The 26,238-nt window shown below is 36.8% G+C and overlaps 1 protein-coding gene across 13 annotated transcripts in view; it reads right to left on the bottom strand.

Annotated features, from left to right (window-relative positions):
* The window catches only part of RALGAPA2 (Ral GTPase activating protein catalytic subunit alpha 2), a 426,648-nt gene that overhangs the window by 275,650 nt on the left and 124,760 nt on the right, over positions 1–26,238 (bottom strand). For all 13 annotated transcript variants that reach the window (XR_013157020.1, XM_077114762.1, XM_077114723.1 and 10 more), the window contains 4 exons: positions 20,682–20,909; positions 7,462–7,629; positions 6,290–6,430; positions 1,611–1,759 (listed from right to left, as the gene is read on the bottom strand). Coding sequence is in view for 12 of the 13 variants with exons in the window: in XM_077114762.1 (XP_076970877.1) it covers positions 1,611–1,759; positions 6,290–6,430; positions 7,462–7,629; positions 20,682–20,909 (686 nt within the window). In the remaining variant the exon portion in view is untranslated. The remainder of the gene's footprint in view (positions 1–1,610; positions 1,760–6,289; positions 6,431–7,461; positions 7,630–20,681; positions 20,910–26,238) is intronic.

Raw genomic sequence — 26,238 nt, 5'->3', positions numbered from 1 at the left:
GAGAGGGGGATGAAGTAAAGGAAAGAGGGAAGAAGAGAAAGAAATTCAGACTGCCTAGTACTTAACAACATAAGAAAATTTGCTGGAGGAAAAGGTCACATCCTTTTCTATGCTCCACTGACTATCTTTTGATGAGTATTTTCATCTAAGTCTATCATTTTTAAGATAATTTCACCTGGAAATCTCTGAATTATGAAGGAAAAGAACAGAATTGCTTAATTCTATATGCTAAAATTTTCACGCCTGCAAAGATTATTTATATTATTCTGTATACAGTGCTATACAGAATTCATAAATTTTTTAAAGGGAAAAGTAGAACAGATATTTCAGTTGAAAGCATACCAGCATTTCTCATTTCTTTCAATATTACTGAGGCTATATTTAACATTGTATAAATTCTATTGTTCATCACTGTAATAGTTCCAGCTTTGTCAATTGTATGCATTGGCATAAAGCACTAAGTTTAAAAGTTTGAGAAAGATGACAATGGAATTGACGTCTTAAAATGGTCATTTTGATACTTGTTATTTCTGTATTTGCATGACCTATTCCTTTGGGCCCAGCCCTCCCTCATCTGTAAAAGAAAAGGACAGGGTCTGAGGACACCTGGGGATCCCTCCAGTTCATATAGGTCTTGTCTTTATGATTTCCCAGCAAACAACAAACATCTAAAGCACCCCCACACTACCTCGAGGACTTCCAGAAAGGGTATCCAGAATGCAGATCTACTGAGCAGGGTCCCCAAAGGCCTTTCAATGGGGTGGGTGACCCCCGCTGGAGTCTGCAGTGGTCTCAGTGAACTGAGAGCAGAGGCAGAAGATCACTCACATCTGCTGACACCAGCCAGGCACGCAGTAGGACAAGAATGTGGAGAGGACAGACTAGAGAGGCACTCCAAAGGCAAAACTGAAAGATGGCCTTTTAGAGGCATGAAGGGAGAAAGAGGAAGGAATAGAGTGACTCTGAGGGTATTCTGATCCGATCACTGAGAACCACTGAAAACCTCATGAGCCAAGAGATATGCTGACATTCATTATGGGAGAAGGTCCATGGGAAAAAAAATCTAATGGATTGTGGAATATTAATAATAGAAACACCAAACAAAAATGAAGAATGGAAAGGAAAAAACATTGCATAAGCATAGTTTAGTGTTGCCACTATATTTCTGACTAGACTTGTTTTGGTCACTGACAATTTTCCACTTAAAATGACTGTATTTCCAAAAGAATCTAAATTGCAACTTTTAAGCAAGAAAAATCAGTTTCCAGCACTTGGGGGCAACTAACAAGCTCTCTTAGGCTTAGAAAGAATGGTTTTATAAAATACCAATTATTGCTCTTCCAGGTTTGATGAAGAGTTGAAAATAGAAAAATCTATGATACAGTAACATGATTACTTATTCTTAAGAACATTTTTAAAACCAATAATGAAAAGAAATGAACTAGCAGAGGACTTAGCACTTACTTCCCTTATAATTTATAGAAAGATTGATTATCTTATTGTAAACATTACAAAGTCATTTAATAAATGGAAGCTTTAACATTTTACTTATTATGTTGGAAAATAAAAATACCTATTTAACAATATTAATTTATTTGAAAAACACTTACCATGTCTTTTTATTCATTGTAAGCTCCATTATCATGCGTCTAAAAATAATCAGAACAGCTTTACAGGCATCAACTTGTTCTTTCAAGAGCATGGGGACTTCAGCACATGGTTCTAACAAAAAGACGTTTGCAGCATTTGTCAAAAATACCTTGAAAAAATCAATAAATTTTACATTAGGAAAATTAATTAAACATATAAAACTCAAAGAATTTTGTTTAAAGATAATGACATTAATTTCACTCTAGCTTTAAATCACCTCTGAGTTACTTAAAGACAAATTCTATTTCAATAAGGCAAGTGGTAGGAACACATACTCAAGATTTTTGAAATTCACCTCTTAGAAACACTTTAATATTGAGACACCTGACTGTCCTTTAACTTAGTAAAAATTACTATTTTAATAGTACTAATACCATTAATTTATTATTAATATTTGCAACTTCAGAAGTTTCATGAATCAGAAAATCTTCTCAAAACTTCTTTTTGATACCCCTCAAAATAAAAGGGGGGAAAGAGAAAACAAGATAGGATTGTTGCTGTTGGATGAAAAACTTCAGGACGTAGAGAGGGAAGGAAAAGTAGGCCTATGACCATAGAGTAGCTAGAAAGAACTATCTGGCCATTATAGAATTTTCCAGCACATGAACTCCTTCTAGATGGCAAGCACAATCAGTATTACCTAACAAGGGAGTGAAACCCCACGGACAATGGTGAGCCAGGAAATAGGCAAAGACACAGGCTCAATACTACACATCTTCCAGGAACGTGTTTTCTAATATGAAAATACATCACATAGCAAAATTTTAAAATCTAAGTGAATTCATAAGTTAAAATCTGAGATTTAAAAAATTTTTAAATATAGATAATCAGCCAACTACCCTATGCTCTGTCCCAGACCTGTAGGTTACCACTTCACTGTCCATTATCATCAGGGGAATTTCAGTAGAAAAAATGTGACAAGCACTGATCCAGGCTATTATTTAGAAAGTTACTGCTTAAGAGCACTACACTAAAATAATGATATGTTCCCATTTATGTAGGTGACACTAGCCACCTATCAACTTAGGACATTCTTGAGTTGCCAACCTAGTGATGAGGATAGACCTGCTCCGCCTATATGTCTCCTTTGTGTTCAATAGTACAAACTCCAAGGGTCTGGAATAATCAGAGCTTCTCTGGCTCATTTGTAGATGAAATACAAGAACATAACGATTCAGAATAAATGCACAAACTGACTAGTGAAATTAAAATTAACATATTCAAAAGGCAAGTAAGTGAACTGAAATGTTTATAGCGCTAAAATGTGGGAATTATTTTATGTAAGATTAAAAAGACATCATGTCTCAATTTTCCAGGAAGAATCACTAAATAAGTGCAATGATAGTTGATAATGGGTGATAACATTGGTTTAAAAATCATGTATGTCATCCCAGAGTATATTAAGCAGATAATCAAAAAGTATTTGCAAAGTCCCCAAGGAATGGGAGAAAAATATGGAACTATTAAAAGTTACTACCACGTTGGGCGGGCCGCGGTGGCTCAGCGGGCAAGAGTGCTTGCCTGCCGTGCCGGAGGACCCCGGTTCGATTCCCGGCCCCAGCCCATGTAAAAAACAAACAAACAAACAAAATATAATAAAACAAGAAAATGTTTAAAAATGTTTCCCTTCCTTTCATCCTTCCTTCCTTCTCTGTCTTTCCTTCCTTTCCTCCCTCTCTCTTTAAAAAAAAAAAAAAAAAAAAAAAAAAAAAAGTTACTACCCCGTAAACCTTTGATACTGTTTCAAACATTAGGGACACCCAAAACAATAGGCTAAGTCCTCGGTCTTGCGGCTTGCTCCCGTGAAGCTTATGTATGTAGCAGAGAAGCTAAGCTACCTATAGGTATGCCTAAGAGTTACTTCCAGAAGATCTCTTTTGTTGCTCAGATATGGCCTCTCTCTCTCAAAGCCCAGCTCTGCAAGGGGACATGACATACAGGGGTGAAAGCCTTCCTCGCAGCCTGAAAACTAACTCCCAGGGACAAGCCTGGCTCTGGCATCATGCGATCAACAATGTCAACCTGACCAAAAAGAGGAAAAGAAGTGTGACAAATAAGGTATCAGTGGCTGAGAGAGTTCAAATAGATTCAAGAGGTTACTCTGGAGGTCATCCTTACACAAGCTTCAGTTAGACATTGCCACCTATCATAACTTACCAAACCTCAGCCAAAACCATTCCTGCCAATCCTAAAGAGCACCTAGGGGATAATAAAAGATTCTACAAAGGCTCCATGCACTAGGGTAACTTTCCAGAAACCTACAACCTCCAGATGGATCCCTGGACTAAATAAGTCCTGAAATGCAGAGGAGCCAATCTTTCCAGACCATCAACTAGTTACATCCCCCTATCGCATATTATTGACAGCCCCTTTAAACATGAAAAAGTTAGAATGGCCATAGCCCAAATACCCATAAAGAGTAAGAGAAAGATCAAAAGTGATGATGGATATATATAGAGAAGGTCAGGTTTAACAAATGGGGATGAGTCCTGAATCAGTATATTGATATCTCTTTTAGTCTCTAGTACCTTAGAGCAGCTAGAAATAAAAACCTAAAATTGTGGAATTACAGCCCATAACAAACTCTGAAATCTGTTCTATAGCCAATTGTTGAGATATACTTTGAAATTTATTGCTTTTATGTATAGGTTAAATAAAAAAAAAAAGAGAAGAGTATAATAGAGAAGATAGGTTTTAAGAAACAAATTTGACTGCTGAATCAATATATTGATACTTCCTTTGATCTTCAGGGACTTGAAGCAGATAGGAAAAAAAAAATGAAAAATTGTGGAACTGTAACTCATACCAATCTTTAAAATCTGTTGTATAACTATTTGTTTAAAATGTAGTTGGAAATTTATTGCTTTTTTTATATACGCTATTTTTCACAATAAAAAATTAATTAAAAAAATGAAAAAATAAATTTTTAAAATCATGTATGGGAAACTAGGAAGAAAACTTACAGTGAAGAACTTATTAGCCTTCAAGTTAGAAAAAAAAAAAGAAAACAAATTATAGTCAAATGTTAGTTTTAGTAACTATGCTTTTTAAAGAAATAGGATGTTATAGATGATATATGCAATACAGATCTTTTTAATTCAATGTATTTGGCTTTTCAATTTTAATTTGACATTTTAGCATATTACCATATAAAACAGAGGAATCTGCACATATTGCATTTCTTTCATTTTACTTTTAAAAAAAGCATCAAAATGCCAACTATATGGATATTTCTTACTACCTTCTTGGAAGCAGTTATGGTAAAAATTTAAAAATGTCTAAACTATAGAAGAGTCAAAAGCAACTACAGAAGAGTCCTTATTTATCATTCAGCCACTTTTTTCCTAATGAACCAAATGAATGACCAAGATGTTAGATACAGGAGAACAAAGCAGCTATTTAAATCCAAACTAAATACTTCAAAAAACTGTAGGGCTGTGAACAAGTAGAATTTTTCCCCTAATTCATCCAAGTAGATGTAACTTGTCCTTTCAGAAAACAAACAACCCTCTTCTGAATCAGGGAAATAACTGGCACTATCTGTCTCCCACTTACCCATCCATCCCACTCCCACCCTCAGTGGCAATCCACTGGGAGCAAGGAAGCAACTGAAGAGCACAGGCAGGAAGGACCTCCTCTAAGTACTTCTCTGGCAGGGACACAGGTTATGTTTATGACTTGCACCAAAGTTCTTTGAAGGTGCTCAAGTAAAAGCATCTTGATTTTAAAAATGTATTTCTAATTATTTGATGATTATTCCATGAAGGTAGCTGTAGTATATTAAACTGTTAGTTGGCTTGAAAACAAAAAGGATACCATAATAATGAATGTCCCCACAAGAGAGGTGACAGAAACATGGTATCATCAAGAACTCGGTAACATGCATACCATCCCCACATTCTCCAGACTCCACACCTGACCTCTGCATGGGAGGACTCACCAGGCATGGCTGGAAACTGGGATAAGACGGGCAAGGTGGTTGGCAGGGAGCAGGGACACAGGTCACACTGTCCTTCCACTTATACTCCTACCAACGTAGAACTTGGATGGGACCCAAGAGGTAATCTCCCAATCCCCATTTTTGAGATAAAATCTTGAGGTCTTGGGAAGATTAAATGATGAGCCAAAATTGCTTTTTCCAATGTTCCCAATTCATTTGGATTCTATTTCATACATTCATTCAGAAAAATAACTAGGAACTATGATATCACTCCTCATTCTTTATAGACAGTAAGTCACTATTTATTTGTGCTTTGGGCAATTTTTAAGAGGAATATTACTCACAAGGTTCTATCACCACCAAGTATGTCTTGCAAATTAGAGTCCAGGTAATTAACTATCCATATGTAGTTTCAAAGACATTTTAAGGATTAAATCTCAGTCATTTCACATTTGCTACATAGTAACCTCTCTCAAAATACTACAGCCAGTTCTTCTGTCTCTGTGACTAGAAAGAAAGTCTTTAAAAATTATATGTAGGTGATTAGGAAGAGAACTTAAAATGAGAATTTAAGAACTAGTTATGACAGATGGCAAAAAACATCACCATACTTTATGGGATGTTATTCCCAATAAGCAAATATTTAAAATGACTCCAAATTGAGGGTTCCTTCTGCATGTCTCTGGCCTGAACACATACCTGGAGCATAGCCTGGGCACCAGCTTTCACATTCTTATTCTCTTCTTCTACAACACAACCTCTGCTCACTGCACTTGTGAAAGAGTATGTACGTCCCCAACTAGAAGATCGCTTATGGCCACTGGAACTTTCAGATGAGGCCTTTAGGAAAAAACCTTCAATTAACAGAGTGGGAAGAAACACACACTCACTCATGAGAATTTATGAGAATATAGGTTCTGGGAGAGCAAACCTTTTCTCTGCTTTGTTCCCCTCTCTAGCTCCAGCACCTAAAATAGTGCTTAGCACTTAGTATGTGCTGCAGAACTGATGTCTGCCCAGTGACTAAACAATCATGTAATACAGACCTTATTTAAAACACGTAGTGATTCTTTTCTTAGCTATTCATTTTGAACTTGTGATGAGTAATTAAAATGATTTCACTGACACAGAAAATCAAAATTATGGAATACAGATGTTTTAAAGGGTACATGACTTTGGCTACAAACAAATATTTCAAAACGTTTGTTGTTTATTTTAATGAAAAACACCCACTTTTAGAAATAATTTCTAGACTAGGTTTAAAAAAAACAGCTTGCCAGAAATATAAGTATGACTTAAATTTCTTTTACATCTCAGGAAGATGTCCCACTTTGTTGTTTACATTTATCCTAACCTCTAATGTGGACTAAAAGATCACTTCTGACAGTGCCCCTACAAGGATTGCACCCACTCTGCAGTGATATGATGGAGCTGGCACTCATTCATTACCAAGCCCTTTCAATTGCTTCTAGTAAAGCCCACTGTATAAGGTCTGCTAAAACATTCTAAACTTAGTTTATCCAAATGCTGTTGATTTAAACATGCCAAGCATAAGGCAATGACTTTTTGTAGTTTCATAGAAATGTGTAAAATATGACAGCAACTCTATTTGACAATTACTGATGAAGTTATAATGCACACGTGGCCCTGGCCTGAACTCAGGTTAGGGGTGACACTCTTGAGCAGAACATAGAAGCTGCCTCTTTGGGGTTGCCCTCATGGGACTTAGCAACCAGAGAGCAGCAGACATAATAGATACAACAAAAAAGAGATCTGCCCTGCCTATGTCCCACTGACCAGGACAGGACTAGTGAATGAACAGGTGCTCCTCACTAAAATATATATAATCCCAACAAGTAATAAAACATTACCTCCTTGTTATCAGTCTCTGAAAATCCTAGTTTTTCCGTGTCTTCTTGGGCAACATCTTTTTCATCAGGTTCCTCCATGAAGACAGGTTTGTCCTGGAGGATCCACTTTCTGTATACTTGAACTACTTTTCTTGTTATAGCTATGTCACAGGAAGGCAACAAAAATGCCTAAAAGGAAAAGAGAAAATTCCGTTCAACCCCATAGAAGCTCATATCACCATAGAGACACATATAACAGACATTTCAAATGGCCACATCAATTTCAGAACTTTTCTTAGAAACATACGTACTTATTAACAGGGTTACATCTCTCTGCACATAACACAATTAAATTCTCATAATTGGGCCAGAAAACCTAATGCAGTTGAAAATTAAATTCTATATTGTAAATCAATCATTTTTTTTCCCACAAAAATAACCAAAATGCATGTCAATACAGAATATTTACTTGGCTATATAAAACACAGTATAATTGTAAAACTAGGAACTTTATCAAAGAATAAGAAATAGACTAAGATAGACATACAAGTACAGCCACCAGGAGCCTACTGTTCACATAGCTTATGAACTCTGTGATCAGTGACATCACATTGGTAGCTTGAACTGGCCATAGAGGGAGTCACAGAAGTCAGTAAATGCTACAATTTGGGTTTTGTTTTATTTTTTCTTTCTTTTTTTTTTTTTGTTGGAGAGACAGACTTTTAACATTTACCAGCACACCACTGAATCCAATGTTAAAAAGAACCAATTTGTTAAAAAGAGTTGTAGCATTGTGCATATTTATAAAAACTTAAGTAATCCCCCTTGCACATCTACATGCAATAATTTTGATCCAAGAGATAAAATTTCCCCAAACCCAAAAATTTAAAAGAGAAATGCAATTGCCTTTTTTTTTTTTTTTTGGTACCTCAGGTGGGACTGCAATTGCCTTTTGAGTGTCAATTTTAAGGAAGACTTCTGTTTGATAAGTAAACACCTAAGGCAGGTGCTTCACCAAGTATCTCAATACTCAGAAGAATGCTTTTATTCTATAACTGAGGACACAGAAGTCAGAACAACTGAGATGTTTTTCTAAGGTTAAAAATCTAGTTTGACATCCAGTCCATGTCTTAATCTCAGGTTTCAGAGATTTATTTTAATACCATCCTTAAGGTTCATGCCACATGCTCCAATTAGGCTGATTTCACAGTCACAAGGGATCATACAATATATACATTTCCATGGATGGTGGTCATATCACATCAAATTTCACAATAGTAGAGTTTGTTTTATAACAAAACTGTTATGTATCAATGTATCAAACATTCTGAATTGCATCCCAAAGAAGATCAACAAAGACAAAGAAGAGTAGACTAAATACAAAAGTATATATTCTAATTTTTCCCCAAAATGTTAATACAGGAAGTTCAACACTACAAAAATGTTGATAGAATTTTATAGTGAACACCCATGTACCCACAACCTGGATTCTGCTCCTAGCATTCTGCTATGGTATAGTTGCTTTTTCACTCATCAATCCATCAATCCACCCCTCTATTTCCCCATCCATTTTACTTTTTATGCTTTTCAAAGTAAGCTGCAAACATCAGTATACTTTACTCCTAAACATTTCAACATGAATGCCATTAACTAGAGTTCAAATTTATTTATGGTATTTTTTTTAGGTGAAATAAATATACAATGAAACGCACAAATCTTAAATGGGTCTTTTAATGAATTTTGACAAATGTAGACAATTGTGTAACCCAACATTAAGGTATAGTATATTATCCTCCTCCTAGAAAGCAAATATAAAGCACCTCTGGAAGAAAATAAAATCATAGTAACAACAAAATTATTTCTAAAAGCAATCTGATTACTGAAATAACATAGCATGTTAAAAAAAATCAGCAATAAGAGTAAACAAGACAACATGAACAAAATCACAATAAATGATAGACAACAATTTAAACATACAGGACACCCAGATAATGTAAGTATCAGAAACAGATATATATGGCGCTGAAAAATAAAATAATTGAAATAAAAAAACTCAGTGTACGGGTTGACAACAGTATGGACACAGCTGAAGAGAAAACTGAGGGAAAAAAATCAGAAGAAAATATTCCAAATGATGCAAGGAGAGACAAAAGAATGAATAAATCAGAAGAGATAATGAGAGATAAGGAAATACAATTAAAAAGTTTATCCTACACATGGTTGAGATGAAGAAGGAAAGAAGATAAAGGAGTAGAAATAATACTTAAAGAAAGAATGGCTGAGAATTTTCCAAAACTTAATAGGAGATATCAAATCACAGATTCAAGACCCACAAGGAAAACATAAGCAAAACAAATACAAAGTATATTACAGGGTTTCTGGTCTGACAGGTAAAGAGTTTAGCAGTTGTCCTCAGAAGAAAAGAATAAAAAAACTGAAAATCAACAAATCTTCTTAGATCCATCAGAGAATTAAGGTCAGATGAAACTGCTACCCTAAAAGATGGAGAGACAAGCAGTTACAGAGAATCACATCTTACCATGACCAGAAATTACTGCTGAAGCAGTGTCAGGTAAGAATACTTAGAGGATAACTGACTAATAGCTGGATACCGAGAATGGGCTAGCTTGAGAGAGAAAACCCCCTGGAGGTCCAACCCTACGAAGGCCACCACACTTTGACATGTTTTACCTCCAGGAGCCCCAAAAGATTCTGGAGAAAATGTCCCCTCTGCTTGCAGCAAAGGGAGGAGAAAGATAACTCTTTTGAAATACAGCCAGAGCATTCTGTTCTTGACATAGGTCTGCCTTGTAGGAAAACTGTTTTACCAGACCCTAAAACCTGAGTTTTCCCAGAACCTAAGCAATGTGAGAGAGAGGGAAATACCCACTCCAGCACCACCTCTAACATTCCTGTCCCACTTAAGAGACAGGAAAAAAATTCAATAAACTTCTGAAGGTCAGAGCCCAGGAGTACAGGCTCACTAAAAGACTGAGACCAAATCATAGGATTATAGAATTCTTTCCCTCCCCCAACACTTTATCACCACATCAACAGGGCTCCTATATAACAACAGGGGATACAGACGAAAGAACTGCTAAGCTCAGAGCCCATGTAAGAAGGAACATCTAAGGAAACCCTTAGACAACAGAGGAGACAAAAAACAGGATTTTTTTCCAGAAATTTTAGAATTATCAAACCAGGAATTTAAGAACTATGATTAATATGCTAAAGACACTTGTAGAAAAAGTGAACATGCAAGAACATATGGGTAACATGATTAGAAAAATGAAAACTTTAAGAATAAAGAATCAAAAGGAAATGCTAGAAATCAAAACACTGTAAGAGAAATAAAGAATTTCTTTGATAGGTTCATGAGTAGACTGGACATGACTGAGGTGCAGTCAGGATAATTTCTTCAGATCTGATATTCAGTTGCATCTAATATGCTCTTAAACTTACCCACTGAGCTTTTCTTTTAATATTTCAATTATTACATTTTTTCACTTCTAAAGATTCTATTTTCTTCCTATTCAAATCTACTTCATCATTTGTTAAGGTTTCTTGCTTCCTGCAAATATTTTCAATCCTGTCTTTCATTTCTTTAAATATGCTAAAATTATCAATTCTAAAGCCTCAGTTGTATAATCTGAAGTCCTTGTGAGGTTGCCTGCTTCTTCTGCTATATATTTAGAAACATTTTGACTTACAAATTCCTAAGTGGAAGAAAAAGTGGTCTGAGATTATTATACCCAGCTAAGTTGCTCTTCAAGAGTAAAGGCAAAAGGAAAACATTCTCCATCATAAAAAGCCTCAGGTAATAGAGCTCCTGGGACCTCTTCCTGAAAACACCACTCAATGACAAAAGAAGGTCAACCAAGAACTCAATCAAAGCAAATATTTTCAGATTGCAGATACCAGGAGGATTGATTACTCTGTCTAAATATCAAACCAAGAATAGATAACTCTTTGCATCAGGATTCCAAAACTGACTGCAAATTATAGTAAATTTATAATATAAATTTAGAATATAATAAAATTAGAAAGTAGGTAGAGAGGCTGAAGAAAATATAGGCCTGCTAAATTTCTCCATATTTCATAACTAGTGCTATCTGAACTTACAATGCGTAGTTAAATCATGATTCTAGTTCCTTAATGTTTTTATAATCTTATTATAGACAAGTCTTCTAGTAATTAATATTTCTTGTGGTAAAGGAAAACATGTTTGCGTTTCAGCAATTCCTTCCGTTTCACCTCATTTTCTTTTGTTAAATTCAAGTAAAACAAAATTCAGAACAGTTTATCAAAAATTCCACTACAGATTCATTAGGAATTAAAGATTCCGGTTTACCCAGTATAGCTGGCAACATCAGCTAGTGTCCACTCTACTCTCTGTAACAGGGAAGAAGCAAACTATAAGAGACTTAACTATACCTGCCTCTTACTTCTAACAGACTCACATTCAACTTCACTCACAAAAGAAAAGCAGGGAAAACTTTATTAATCCTTTTTTTTAAATGTTAATAAAAATTTATAGCAAAAACAAACAAACAAAAAAGGAACCTGAACTTTATTAACACAGCTGGAACAATCTGCAGTGGCAGGTGAAAAGATTTTAATTTAGTTGACTTTCTGTGGTTGTTGGTTGTTCGCTAGTCTCATGGTGATGAAATAAAAGCTATACGTTTTTTGCAGGGATTGAGAAGCTGCGGGAGGTTTGGTTCTGCTGGCAGCAGCCCAATGCAAACAAGGATCTGGGGGTTGTCACACCATTCCAAGATCTGAGTGAGACATATTTTTGAAGGATGTGCAATGTTCAATCATCAGTGTCACAAAAACTGATTAGCAGGAAACTTATTTAGCAGTGAGAGTAACATGTTTGTCTCCAAAAGAGTAGCATGTTTTTCTGCATTTGAAAACATGTGGTACCACCCTCTTAAAAGCACTGGTTCCCCTGTTGAAGACTGCTAGGATTACAGTGGTTTTGACTCAATTCAAAGCTTTTTTTAATCTTGTAAGAATTTCATGAAGCCTTCTCATCAAGGGTATCCACATTGGAATTTCCAGGAAGAAATTGAGTTTCTTTTTTTATTATTATTATTATTTTAATATTTTTATTGACAAAACAATATAACAAAATACAAACATTCTTAACATATGAACATTCCATACTTGGTATACAATCAATAGCTCACAATATCGTCATATAGTTGTATATTTATCATCATGATCAGAAATAGTTTCTTAATGCAATTTTCCCAAATGGAGCAGCATATTGCATGGGACGGATGAATTCCAACTGTTGGTACTTGTATACTCTTGATTTCCCAGAGAGTCATGTAATCAGTCAGGCAGATCAAACCCTGGAAATTCTATATATGAGTGAGCTTGACCCAGCAGTTATGGACCAGTTCTACATGAAAGACGGTGTTACTGCAATGGCTGCCACTTGTGAGAATGGAATTTGTGACCTGATACCAGGTTCTGTCACTGATGCCACATTGTTCACTCCTTGTGAGTATTTGATGAATCGGATAAAATCAGATGGAATTTATTGGACTATTCACATCATACAGAATTTTCTTATGTTAGATTTGAAGCAAACTTAAGTCAGACCTCCTATGATGACCTGATCAAGAAAGTTGTGGAAATCTTCACGCCAGGAAGATTCATGACCACCTTGTTTGTAAATCAGCTTTGCTAAGAATCAGCAACAACAGTAAAGTTTATTAAGAAAAATGAAGAAAGAAAGAAAGAAAAAGAAAACATAAATAGAAGATGGTGGCTTCTTTTTAGATATTGAAATTGGGGGCCACGCTTCCCATAACCATCACCTTGTAGTTGAGGGAAGCCCTAGTTGTAATCATACTGTAATCATTATAAATTGTTGTATGTATTATTACATCAAGGAATTAGATATTTTAAATGAATGCTCTCTTCTGTGTTTAGGTATTCTATGCCACTCTTGTTGTGAAACTGAAATGGATGTAGAAAAACCCTTTTACTGAATGAAACTTTACAACACTTGTAAAAACAATTCAATTTGGTTTATGCATAGTATAACATTTCTCTAGGTATTATTCAAAATCCCCCACAGACAAGGCTTTTGTTTTCATTAGGGGCTGGTCTCAGCCTAACCATCTGAGACTGTTTTATTGAATTGCTGCCTGAATTTTATGTCCAGTTACCTCTTATATTCTCTACAAATGTTATTGAAACCACTTTCTAATTCAAACATGATTTTTTTGCAACAGTAATTAAAGTTTTTCTTCTATGAGTCAAGTCCTCTTAAGAAAATGATTGCAGTTATACATTTTTAACATCATTGCTCCCTCCACTTGTAGTCCTCACCATGAAGTTCCTTCCCCTTAGTACTCAGCCCATCCCCACTCCCACCCCACCAATCAAGCAATAAAGCATTATATGGTTAGACTGTGGTTTATAGTAATCTTATACCCCAGAGGGGAAAGAGGAGTAGACCCTAGTCCCAGTTTTCTTTTAAGGTCAAGTGAATTTGACCTTCTTTTTATTGGCAAATGGTGGCAAAAATAAACCTTAGTGTACTGTAGCTTGAGATTAGGGTGCATGGGCAGAACTGTATGGAAATCTTAAATCATGCCATGTTCCCTAGTAAATCAGTAAATAAGCTTAGCTTATCATGAGCACCATGCCTTTACTAACTTGCTAAGGAGTCTAAATGGTGTTTATCACAAACTTATTAGCAGGGCAATTTAGCTTAAAGGTTGTATTGAATTCAGTAAATCAAGTTAGCTTAGATCATTCACTTTAACTTTTACTTTAGCAACCAGTATTACTAATTTCCAATAATAACACACTGAAAGCTTAGATTCAAAGTAGAACCAATGTCTTTTCTATCCTGTGACTCAAAGTTTTGTAACTGTGTGATGTGTGTGATAGTGTTCTTACCTTCATCTGCTCTTCTCACTGGTGTTCCTTACATCGTAATTTGATAGGATAGACAACGTGGCTGCTTGGAATAATAGCTGTCCAGGTTATTGAAGCATTCACAGTGAAGCAGAATGTTATTTATAAAACAACATGAAATTCCAAAATAGTCCACAGGAAATGATAATATAAACTGTCAAAAGTGTAGGCATCTGATATTCTCGCAAGCAGTAGGGACAACCAAATCAACAGGCTGAGCCCTCATCTTGGGGTTTGTTCATATGAAACTTATCCCCACAAAGGACAGACTAAGCCTACTTAAAATCAGGCCTAAGAGTCATCCCCAGAGAACCTCTTTTGTTGCTCAGATATGGCCTCTCTCTCTCTCAGCCAACACGGCAAGCAAACTCATTGCAATCCCCCTCTCTCCATGGGATATGAATCCCAGGGGTGTAAACCTCTCTAGCAATGGGGGACAGAAATCTTAGAGTGAGCTGGGACTCAGAATCATGGGATTGAGAAAATTTTCTCAACCAAAAGGGGGAAGAGAGAAATGAGAGAAAATAAAGCGTCAGCGGTTGAGTGATTTCAAACAGAGTTGAGAGGTTATCCTGGAAGTTATTCTTATGCATTTTATAGATATTCCTTTTAGTTTAAGGTGCATTAGAGAGGCTAGAGGGAAGTGCCTGAAACTGTAGAGCTGTGTTCCAGTAGCCATGTTTCTTGAAGATGAATGTATAATGATATAGCTTTCACAATGTGACTGTGTGATTGTGAAACCTTGCTACTTTTATCTACAATATTGACAGATGAGTAAAAAATATAGATTAAAATTAAATAAATAATAAGGGGAACAAATGTTAAAATAAATTGAGTAGATTGAAATGCTAGTGAACAATGAAAGGGAGTGGTAAGGGGTATAGAAAAAAAATAGGGGGAACAAAGGTTAAAATCTATTGAGTAGATGGAAATACTAGTGGTCAATGAGAGGGATGGGTAAAAGGTATGATATGTGTGAGTTCTTTCTTTTTTCTTTTTCTGGAGTGATGCAAATGTTCTAAAAAATGATCATGCTGATGAATATACCACTATGTGATGATATTGTGAGCCAATGATTGTACCCATACATGGAATGTTTGTGTGTTAACAATGTTCATGTTTGTATGTTGCTTTGGTTTGAAAATCCAAAATAAATCAAATAAATAAATAATAAAAAAAAGTGTAGGCATCTTCATAGCAAATTCTGTGGAATTTAAACATTTTAGAAAACAGTGAACCTAACAAAATTTTGCATTTCTTCTTATACTCAATATATTTTTTAAATTTTTTCTGGATTGATGCCATGGTGTTTTATTCCTTCCATATTTATGGATGAAACACTTTTTCTTTTTTTGGAGGTTTCTTAACAAAAACTACTTGGTTTGAATCAAGTGGTTGGATGGAATAGTGTTTCGACTTATTTTAAGCACATAGTTAAAAGTTTCATTGAAGAAGCATTCATTCAATATGCAATCAGTTTGATTCTGTAAGTAACATAATGTTTTGGAGCTTTAGTTTCTAGAAGACCAATACTCAAAGCAGATTTTGTTCTTGAACAGTAGCCCAGCAGACTTGATGATATTTGTTGGCAAGAAGTCTGATTTCTTAAAAAAGTAGATTCTGCCTAATGTTGATAAAGTATACAAATTTGTATGGAAATAAGCCTGGAAAATAAAAACTGTAGATTGGATACTAATCTAAGTTTTAGTGTGACAGAGAAGGGGATGTTTTGGTGTCATAAATTCTCCCTATTTTTCCTTCATGTTGTTGGATTTAAATCAGTTAAAGTGTATTTCTGTACCATAATTTATGCTTCAATAAAAGTTTGCTTAATCTATATATACAAAACAAAATTAAAGATTCCATTGTTGTAAAATTATTCTATCAGCCGCTATCCCCATTCCTAGCACTTCTGCACCTACTCTTGCCCCTTCCTTGATCTCAGTCAACTTCTGTCTTGTTCCACCTTCACCTGTCTCTGCCCATGTTGCTTATTTCCAGTTCTGCCTGCCTGCCCATCTACACTGGCCTGTCTATTTCTATATCTGTCTGCCTACCTGTCTGCACCTATCCACCTGTCCATCTATACCTGTGTGCTTATTTTGAGCTCTGTCAGCTGTCCTGGCTGCACCCACTTGTCTTCTATGCCTGGAGACTAGTTCTTTTAAAAACCTAATTCACTGGTAAACCTTTTTGTCTATCTGCCCACCTACCTTTCTGTCTATCTTATCCATCTCCTCTCTGCAGGCCAGGCCAGCAGCCTTTAATAGGCATATAGAAGCTGTGTGGATGATACTCTCCTAACATAAATTCTGGTTTCCTGGGTGGCAATATTTTGAGTGATTTCTTTTCCTTCCCCCTCTATAATTATATATAAAGAGAGACTATATTTATCTAATGAACATCTCTTTTTCAATAAAAATAAAGTTGCTGTTCTTTAAAATAAAACCAATAAACAAACAAAATAACATAATGAACCACATCTTCTAGTGCAATACTTAAAATGTTCAGATAATATTCTAAGGAAGACATTTTACAGGATAGATGCATTTGTATACATAGCACATGCACATAAATAGAAGTTCCACAAAGAAATACTAATCCTTTCAATGTGATTACTCTATTTAATACAGTAAAATAGAAGAAAATGCAGTTCTTGTATTTTACTATATTGTTTCATTTTTTAAAAATGCTGATTTTGACTCATTAAATTCATTTCAGGACTTACTAAACATGATTTCAACAGGTGGCCTAAAAGATGCCAGCTAGAAGACAAGTTTCCAGGGCAGGGGCCCAGGTACCAGAGTGCCCTATCCTAAGCACCACCTAGCCTTCCTGATGGGGAAGCAGCAGATCAAGGATGCCTTAACATTGCCAAAACTCGTCTTCCTTCAGTTACTTCAACTTCATTGGACCATCTGTCCAGGCGGGCTGGTACTATTTAGCCCCTGACACGAGTCTCCCTGCCCCCAGTACCCCTTGCCAGCATTTGTGCCCATGCCATACAAGTGATATCTGATCTGCGGCAATCTCACACTGCTCTCTGTTGTGTATACACACATCTACCCACTGAGAAAGTATAATTCTTGAGTGTGCATTTTAAACTTTAATAGTCTTCAGACTTAAACCGTTTATGTATACTTTAAACTTGAAAAACATCATCATGAAAGAAATCACATTTTATCTTTCATAAAAGAAAAATTCACCATAGACCAAGAGAAGGCAATAAAACGCAATGTGAAAACCCCTACCCCTATTTCAAATATCTCTATTTCAGTATTTTAACAATGCGTAATACGCACATTTTAAATTTCACATATATTTTCAGATTAGATTTTAAAATAATTATAAAATGTAAATAAAATGTTTTTAAGCTTCAGGACACAAAGATGTCTCAAAATTTCAGTCATAAGCAGGCTGCAGTTACCTCAAATACCCAAGCTATTTAAAACTCAATTCAGATTGGATTTAAGATTTTGGATTTAGATTGAATTTAGAATTTAGAGTTTGTTATTGCCAGGTATGAAATTCCAATAATGGATGCAGAAAGAACTACATACACAATAAGGTAACAATTATATAATAAATGTAAAACTACAATTTAGCCCTTATCTCCTGTGCAGAATTTAAAGTTTTATCAACGACATCTATTCTGACATTACATATTTTTACCCCACAGTTTAAAAACATTAGGATAGAGTAGGGGAAACAATTAAGCCCTCAAGACAAATTCGGTCTATCACCTGATTTTTAAATAAAGTTTTATTGGAACATACCTGTTATAGTTTGCAAAAGCTGTCAGAATGTAATATACCAGAAATAGAACAGCTTTTAAAAAAGGAATTTAATAAATTACAAGTTTACAGTCCAAAGGCTATAAAAGTGTCCAAATTAAGGCATCAGATGAAGACCAATATCTGTCACATGGGAAGGTCCTAACTGGCATCTGCTGGTCCTTGTTCCTGGTTCTGTTGCTTTCAGCTTCTGATTCCAGTGATTTCCTCTCCAGTCATCTGCGGGTCTTTTCTGAGATCCTCCAGGATACAACTCTGGGTTCTGGCTTGCTTACTATCTCATGAGAAGGCACATGGTGATGTCTGCTGGGCTCTGCATTGCCAAACATCTGCATCTAGGTGTCTCTATCAGTTCTGAAGCAAATGTTCTCCAAGCATCTGAGGTTTCTCAAAAATGTTTACCCTTTTAAAGGACTCCAGTAAATTAAATCAAGATCCACCTTGACTGGGAGAAGCCACATCTCCATCTAAACAAAAGGTCACAGCCACAACAACTGGGTGTGTCACATCTCCATGGAAACAATCCAATCAAAGTCTCCAATCCACAATATTGAATCATGATTTAAAGAAACATGGCTGCCCCGCAAAATTGGATCAGTATAAAGCACGTGGCTTTTCTGGGGTACATTAACAGTTTCAAACTGGCACAACACCCATGCTCATTTGTTACATACTGTCTACAGATTCTTTGCCATTATGTTGGCAGAGTTGCATACCTGCAACATAAATATTATGATCCACAAGAAACCACACAGTCCACAAATATTAGGATCCATAAATATCCTAAAATATTTACTTTGGCCTCTTACTGAAAAAAGTACCCTGACCCCTGTGACAGCTCATATGCCCTCTAGGATCTTGACTACTTCAATTAAATTGGTTAACAAGTACCTTCCATGTGTACAGTAGTAGGAACATGGATATGACAACATTAATGGAAGGAATGGGGTAAATTTTTAAATCATGGACTATCAGAATAAAGGAAGAATGCATTGAGAGCAGGATGTATGAGGAATGGAAAGCAGGCTGTAGAAGGTGTGGGCTTCCAAGGAGCTCTGATGAGAATACTGGCAAGAAGAGTCTAAGAATAAAGAGACAAAGGAAATGGGAGGCCCTCCTGTGTGACCTGCCCACTGATTAGTCACAGGAGGAGAGGGTAAAAGGGAGCCCAGGATGACTAAAATTAAGATCCACACAGGAATACAGGTTCCTTTAAAGAAACAGTTGTGTCAGGAGGAAAGGCCAATGTCTGGAAGAAGACGAACTCAACTTTACCCTTGCAATCATTAGAATACTACGGATATATCAAATGGAGATGGCAAGGGGGAATTTTCAAAAGCAAATGTGGGATTTAGAAGAGAAGTCTGGGCAAAAGAAGTGGAGTGGGAGTCACACGCCATAGTCAATGTTGGCACTGTACAAACAGGTGGAGGTCCCAAGGAGACAAGTGTTGAGTTGAAGAGGTGACACTACGCTAAAAACTTGGTCAACCCCTGTAATGTAGATTGAAATGAAAAGAAGGGCCAAGCAAAGTCAGAGAAAGCTCAGAGCAAACAAAGAATCAAGAAAGGGCTGGGCCACGAAATCAGAAGAAAAGGTTATAAGAAGAATTTTAACTGTAGATTAAATAAATATTCTTTTAAGTAAAATTGTTTTATTCATTAAAATGCAAAATACAGTAAAATGACCAGATTGCTATGTATTATGCTGAGTCAATCCTGGTTGATTTTCCTTTACTGGAAGCCTGAGAATTGCAAGGGTTAATTACTCCTGCTCTGACATCTTGCTTCTAACATGCTAACTTCTTAATGCCTATGACTATAGGACTCTTTTGCAACTTTCCACCACCCTGCTCTCAGCCATTCAAGGGCCTCACCCTCTAGCTAGATGCATTGGACTAAACAGCTTCTCCCCATGCCCACAAAAGAGCATTTTTTGCACTATTTTCAAGAGTGCTTTTCTCTGTCCTTTCCTGGCCTGCACCCATGTTTTCTTGTGTGCACCACTGCTCTTCCCAAAACCTTTTATTTCCCTTCCCACCTGCCTTTTTCTCTTGTGCTATAAATACTTCTATTATGTGCACACACCATACATCTTTGCAGGGAAAGACAACTTTTTGTGGAAACATTCAGCTCATCAGCAAGTTCATCTGAGGCCCTGGGAACAATACCAGCCTTGGGCTCTTGTTTGCCCTGTTCATTTGTTGATGGGTATTCAGGAATGGCTTCTTTTCCACCTCCCATGAGGTTTAAAGTTTTAAGGAAACTTGTGAACTTCGCTCACATAGAGAATTTTCCTTCCACATGTATGAATTTTTCAAAAACAAAACCACAACAAAACCCGTATGAAAAATTAAAAGTAGGATTAGAGGGATCATTATTTAGTCATTTCTGTAATTTAGCCTGATTCATCGGTAGCATTTCTTGGAATATTCTAAGTGAAAGAATAAGAACAAAAATCTTTTCAATTTTGTGAACTTACAAAATGCACAGAAACACTAACCTGGCGAAATACTTCATTGACGAAATTGACATAACCTCGCGTTGACAAAAGAATCCGCTGCACCATTTCATACACCATGCGGTGCTCCTCCTCAATGCTACAAAGACTGGAGTTGCTAAGCCTTCGGTCCGACAAAGTGCTGCTGTTAGAATGGGTTTTGTCCTGCTCTGCAGGCCCGCTGCCATCCAACTCCGGTGCTCTTTCTTGCACCGCACTGCCACCAACAGTCTGGAAAAAAGTCAACACCACGTCTAAATTAGCCTCGTGAACATTCAAGAACATGAAGGAACTTAAGACATGCCTTATTTCAAAGAATTCTGGTTACCATCAACTTGCAAAGTGCATGATAGGCTGCAAATCAGTTCTGCTTGAAGCACAACAGGCTCTGAGATCCGTACTTAAATTTCTGATTCACCATCAAAAGCCTCCCAACTCAGTTATTTTTGCAGGAAAACTACTGAATTTTGGGGCAGGATCTATGAAACTTTATCAACCTAAAAAGCTAATTTACATTTGTAAAATCACAAAATAAATTCACGTGCAAATTTATTACACAATCACTATATTAGGTCTTTATACTTCGGCATTTCCTCTCTGGTCACAGGTATGAAAAGTTAGTGGATTTTCTGCAGTCACAACAAGGGGAAGCATTATTTGATTCATAAAACCAAGGTGGTACCTTGCTCAAGGTGAACCAAGAAGAATCTAGGTCAGAATCTCAGGTCAAATTAGCTAAAATACTTAGAAAAATTTAAATACTTGGAAGATGTTAAGAATGTAAAGAAATAAAATAATTCATGCCATGACTTACAAAGTTTAAATTAACACTGATTTCCACTCTCATTTCCCCATACATAACATATGTACAACGTACTTCATCTCTGTAAACTCCATTATTACTTGCACCAGTTTGAAAGGATTTATGTACCCTAGAAAAGTCATGTTTTAATCCTAATGAATCTTGTGGGAGTAACTGTTTCTTCTAATTCCTATTCGGTATAGGTTGGACAGTTGATTAGATTATCTCCATGGATGCATCTCCAACCATTCTACATGGGTCTTGTTTACTAGAATCCTTTAAAAGAGGAAGCATTTTGAAGAAAGCTTCAGAATGACATAACCACAAGAAGGAGAGAGTCCACTAGGCAGCAACCTTTGGAGCTGAAGAAGGAAAACACCTCCCAGGGAGTTTCATGAAACAAGAAGCCAGGAGAGAAAGCTAGCAGATTGTTGCCATGTTTACCACATGCCTTCTCACTTGAGAGAAAAATGCTGAATGCTATCAGCCTTCTGGAACCAAGGTATCTTGCCCTGTATGCCTTAGGTTGGACATTTTTATAGACTTGCTCGAATTGGGACATTTTCTCACCTTAAAACTGTAAACTAGCAACTTATTAAATTTCCCCTTTTTAAAAGCCATTCCATTTCTAATATATTGCCTTCTGGCAGCCAGCAAACTACAGCATTACTCTTTTAAGTCCCAAGAATATATATAAGTTAAATAATACTAAAAACTACCCAGTGTGAATTTTTTTTGACAAGCAATAAGATATAAGTAGAACAGAATAGTATTTAGTAACTAGCAAGGATAATTTAAAATCAAAAGAGATAACCAAATCCTTGGGGAAAATTAAAAGAAGATTATATTCACAATAATTTTTTTTCTCTTTCCTTAGCTACTAAGCCTGTGTTGGCTTATTAGAGGCACTGTCACATTAAGAGATGTGCTATGCCATGGAAATTACTTCATCTTTTAGATGGATCAACCATTTTCCACAAAAAAAATTAAAATTTTACTCAACTGCCTTTTCTATCTGAATCTTCAATGGGAATGACCCAAGGATGAGATAAGTATATTATAGAAAGAAGAGGCCCAAAATAAGTATCAGAAGTCTATCTGTACGGTAAGTCACTTAACTTACTTAGATGAAAAAATATATTATAAGAAGGTTAGATTAGGTTTAATATCTCCTGTTGCTCAAAAAAAAAATCAACAATTAATATGTAGCAAATTAAAGATGGCTGCCACAAATTCTTTGGCACTTTTTCCACAGAAAGGTGAAGCTTTTGTTCCATTCTTATGATCTACACTGACTAGGTACTGTTTGAACTAAAAGAATACAGTAGAAATTTCAGGCCCAGCCCAAGAGATTGACAGTTACCACTTCCCATCTCTGGAAACATTTGCTCATAGAGCCCCAAGTAACAAAGAAGGAATTCCAACTATCCTGCTGGAAAGACAACAGGGTAATTTGTGAGATCACATGGCAGAGAAGGGAGACCCAGCTGAGCCCAGTCTTCCAACTGCTCCTGCAAGGGGGGCAGATATTTGATAAGGTTTCTTGGACCCTTCATGCCAATCCAGCTGCCATCTAAATACTACCGCCCACTGATCCCAGTTAACGCCACATGAAACATAAGAATTGGCCAGCTAAACTCTGCCCAAGTTTCTGACCAAAAAAGTGGAATATGATAAAAGCATTCCAGTTTTAAGCCACTAAATTTTGAAGTAGTTTGAAATTCAGCAATTAGATAACTAAATGATGTACATCAGACTTCTGGGAAGATGGGCGACTAGAGCAGCTTCAGTTTAGACCTGCTCCACGGAAACGTTAGAGAAAGGACAGGAGAGTGACTAAGGTAGCAATTTGGGAGTACGGCTGACCTGGGAGAGCCTCCTGCACCACATGTGGCAACCCTGGTTGCAGAGGCTGAGGAACTGAGAGGCAGAAAGCTGGAGCCTGGCATGGAAGCGCAGAGGGGTGGAGCCTGCAGGAGGGCACAAATGGGTGTACAGGACTAGGAAGTAAGCCAGACTGCATTCCATGGGTGCGCTATCCTCACTGGCGCAGCACTGTGACTGGCAACTCACCCCACACCTCGCGTACCTGAGCTCCGGTGCCCCCACCCCACCAGCCCCAGTGCAACATACCTGCCCCAAGTGCAGCCCAACCCACCTCTCCTACACCCCCCCCCCCCCCCGCAAGCACTACCTCCGCCTCCCTGTTTCCTGCAGGCTGTTACCAGCACATAATGGTCACAGGCACCAAAATCCATAATCCATACCTAGGCTACCCCCACACATAGTTTGCACAGCCTCACCCCACCCTCCCTGAGCTCAGCACATCCCTTTACAGCACTCCCATGCACACAGGTGTGCTCAGGCCCCCAGTCATGGCATTCAGCTCTGGGAACTGCACGTTACAGCAATCCTAGAACTGCACATGCACACAGCCTTCAGCTTCACTTCCCAGCTCAGAGAAACTGCCAAAATGCACAGCTGGGTCACATATGCCCTCCATCCACAAAGGTGTAATGCTGACCTGCTGCCACAGCTATATGCATGTGCACAAAGGGCCCCATGCCTTAGACCAGTGCATACCAGGGTTACGTTCCCACAGACCGGTGACCTGCTACATCCTCCCTGGCCGCTGGACACCCATGTTCACAAGCACTAGCGTAACATCCTCAACCTGTGCCCATACCTACCCTGAAACAAATAACCGTACTGAGTGCTCCACCCCATGCCCTGCTCCCTACTGTAAAATCATCCCATAAACACAATGCTTTAGACTACTGAAAGAAATCAACTCCCAAAGTAAATCAACCAAGATATCTACATGTGACGAAGACAGCAGAAGATCACAAACCATATCACAATGCAGACAGATAAAGCCCTGCCTAATGACCAAATTAAAACATGTGAGGAGACATAGACATTGGAACAACTTATCAAGATGTTCATACAACTCTACTTAATAAAATAAGTGGGATAGCAAGTGACATAAAGGAGATCAAGAAGACAGTAAAAGAGCACAAAGAGGAATTTGAAAGAATAAAAAAACAGGAGAAATTGCAAAGATTAAAGACTCTGTTGACCAAATAAAAAACATACAAGAGGCACACACCAGATTTGTAGAGACAGAAGAAGGAATAAGTGACTTAAAGAACAGGATAATTGACTTTGAAGACTCAAAACAGCAAATGGCAAAAAAAAAAAAAAAAAAAAAAAAAGGAAAAAATTGAATGGGAACTCAGGGAAACAGACAAAACAAAGCATACAAATATAAGAATCATTGGTGTCCAAGAAGAAGGAGAGAGGAGTAAAGGGCCAGGAAGAGTAGTTGAGAATATAATGGGGGAAAACTTCCTAACCCTCATAAAGGATATAAATATATAAGTCAAAGAAACCAAAAGAACTCCAAACAGAATAAATCCAAATAGGCCCTCCCCAAGGCACATACTAATCAGACTGTCAAATGTTGAAGAGAAGCAGAAAATCCTGAAAGCAGCAAGAGAAAAACAATCTACTCCATACAAGGGAAATCAAATAAGACTGAGTTCAGACTACTCAACTAGCACCTTAGAGGCGAGCAGGCAGTGGTATGACTTATTAAAGATCCTGAAAGAGAAAGATTTCCAGCCAAGAATTCTGTACCCAGCCAATTGTCCTTTAAAATTGAGGGAGAGATTACAACTTTCACAGACAAAGAAGTCCTGAAAGAATTTGTCAACAAGAGACCAGCCATACAAGAAACACTAAAAGGAGTTCTGCAGGCTGAAAGAAAAAAAAAGATAGGGAGGTCTGGAGGAGGGCACAGAACTGAAGAGTACCACTAAGGGTAATTTAAAGAATACAAAGAGAAAGACGGAAAAAAATATATACATCTGACAAAATTAAAAAGATGACATGGTGGAATCAAGGAACGCCTTTTCAATAATAATTTTGAATATTAATGGACTAAACTTACCAATTAAAAGGTACAGATTGGCAGAACGGATTAAGAAACATAATCTAGCTATATGCTGCTTACAAGAGACTCATCTTAGACAGAAGGATACAAATAGATTGAAAGTGAAAGGATGGAGAAGGATCTTCCACACAAGTTGTAAACAAAAGAAAGCAGGAGAAGTTATATTAATATCAGACAAAACAGACTTTTATGATAAATTTAAAAATATCATAAAAGACAAATATGGATACTATATACTAAATAAAGGGTCAATCCACCAAGAAGATAAAACCATCATAAATGTTTATGCTCCCAATCAAAGTACATGAGACAGACACTGGCAAAACTGAAGGGAGCAATAGATGTTTCAACAATAATAGTAGAAGACTTCAATACACCACTCTCCTCTATAGACAGAACAATCAGACAGAAGGTCAACAAGGAAACAGAGAAGCTAAATAACTTGATAAGTGAATTAGACATGAGAGACACATATAGGTTACTGCACCTCAAAGCACAAGATAGCACATTCTTCTCTCATGCTCATGGAACATTCTCCAGGATAGATCATACATTGAAGTACAAAACAGGTTTTCATAAATTTACAAATATTGAAATTATTCAAAGCACTTTCTCTGATCACAATGTGATGAAGCTGGATCTCAATAACCACCAAAGAATGAGAACACTCACAAATATATGGAGATTAAATAATACACTCTTAAACAATCAGTGGGTCAAAGAAGAAATTGTTAGAGAAATCAGCAGTTATCGGGAGATGAATGAAAATTAGAATATAACTTATGAGATGTGGCAAAGGCTGT

Source organism: Tamandua tetradactyla, chromosome 1, assembly GCF_023851605.1.
Source record: "Tamandua tetradactyla isolate mTamTet1 chromosome 1, mTamTet1.pri, whole genome shotgun sequence".
In the NCBI taxonomy this organism is placed as follows: domain Eukaryota; kingdom Metazoa; phylum Chordata; class Mammalia; order Pilosa; family Myrmecophagidae; genus Tamandua; species Tamandua tetradactyla.
The sequence above is the reverse complement of the archived record's forward strand: the minus strand, read 5'-3'. Positions and strand labels throughout refer to the sequence as shown.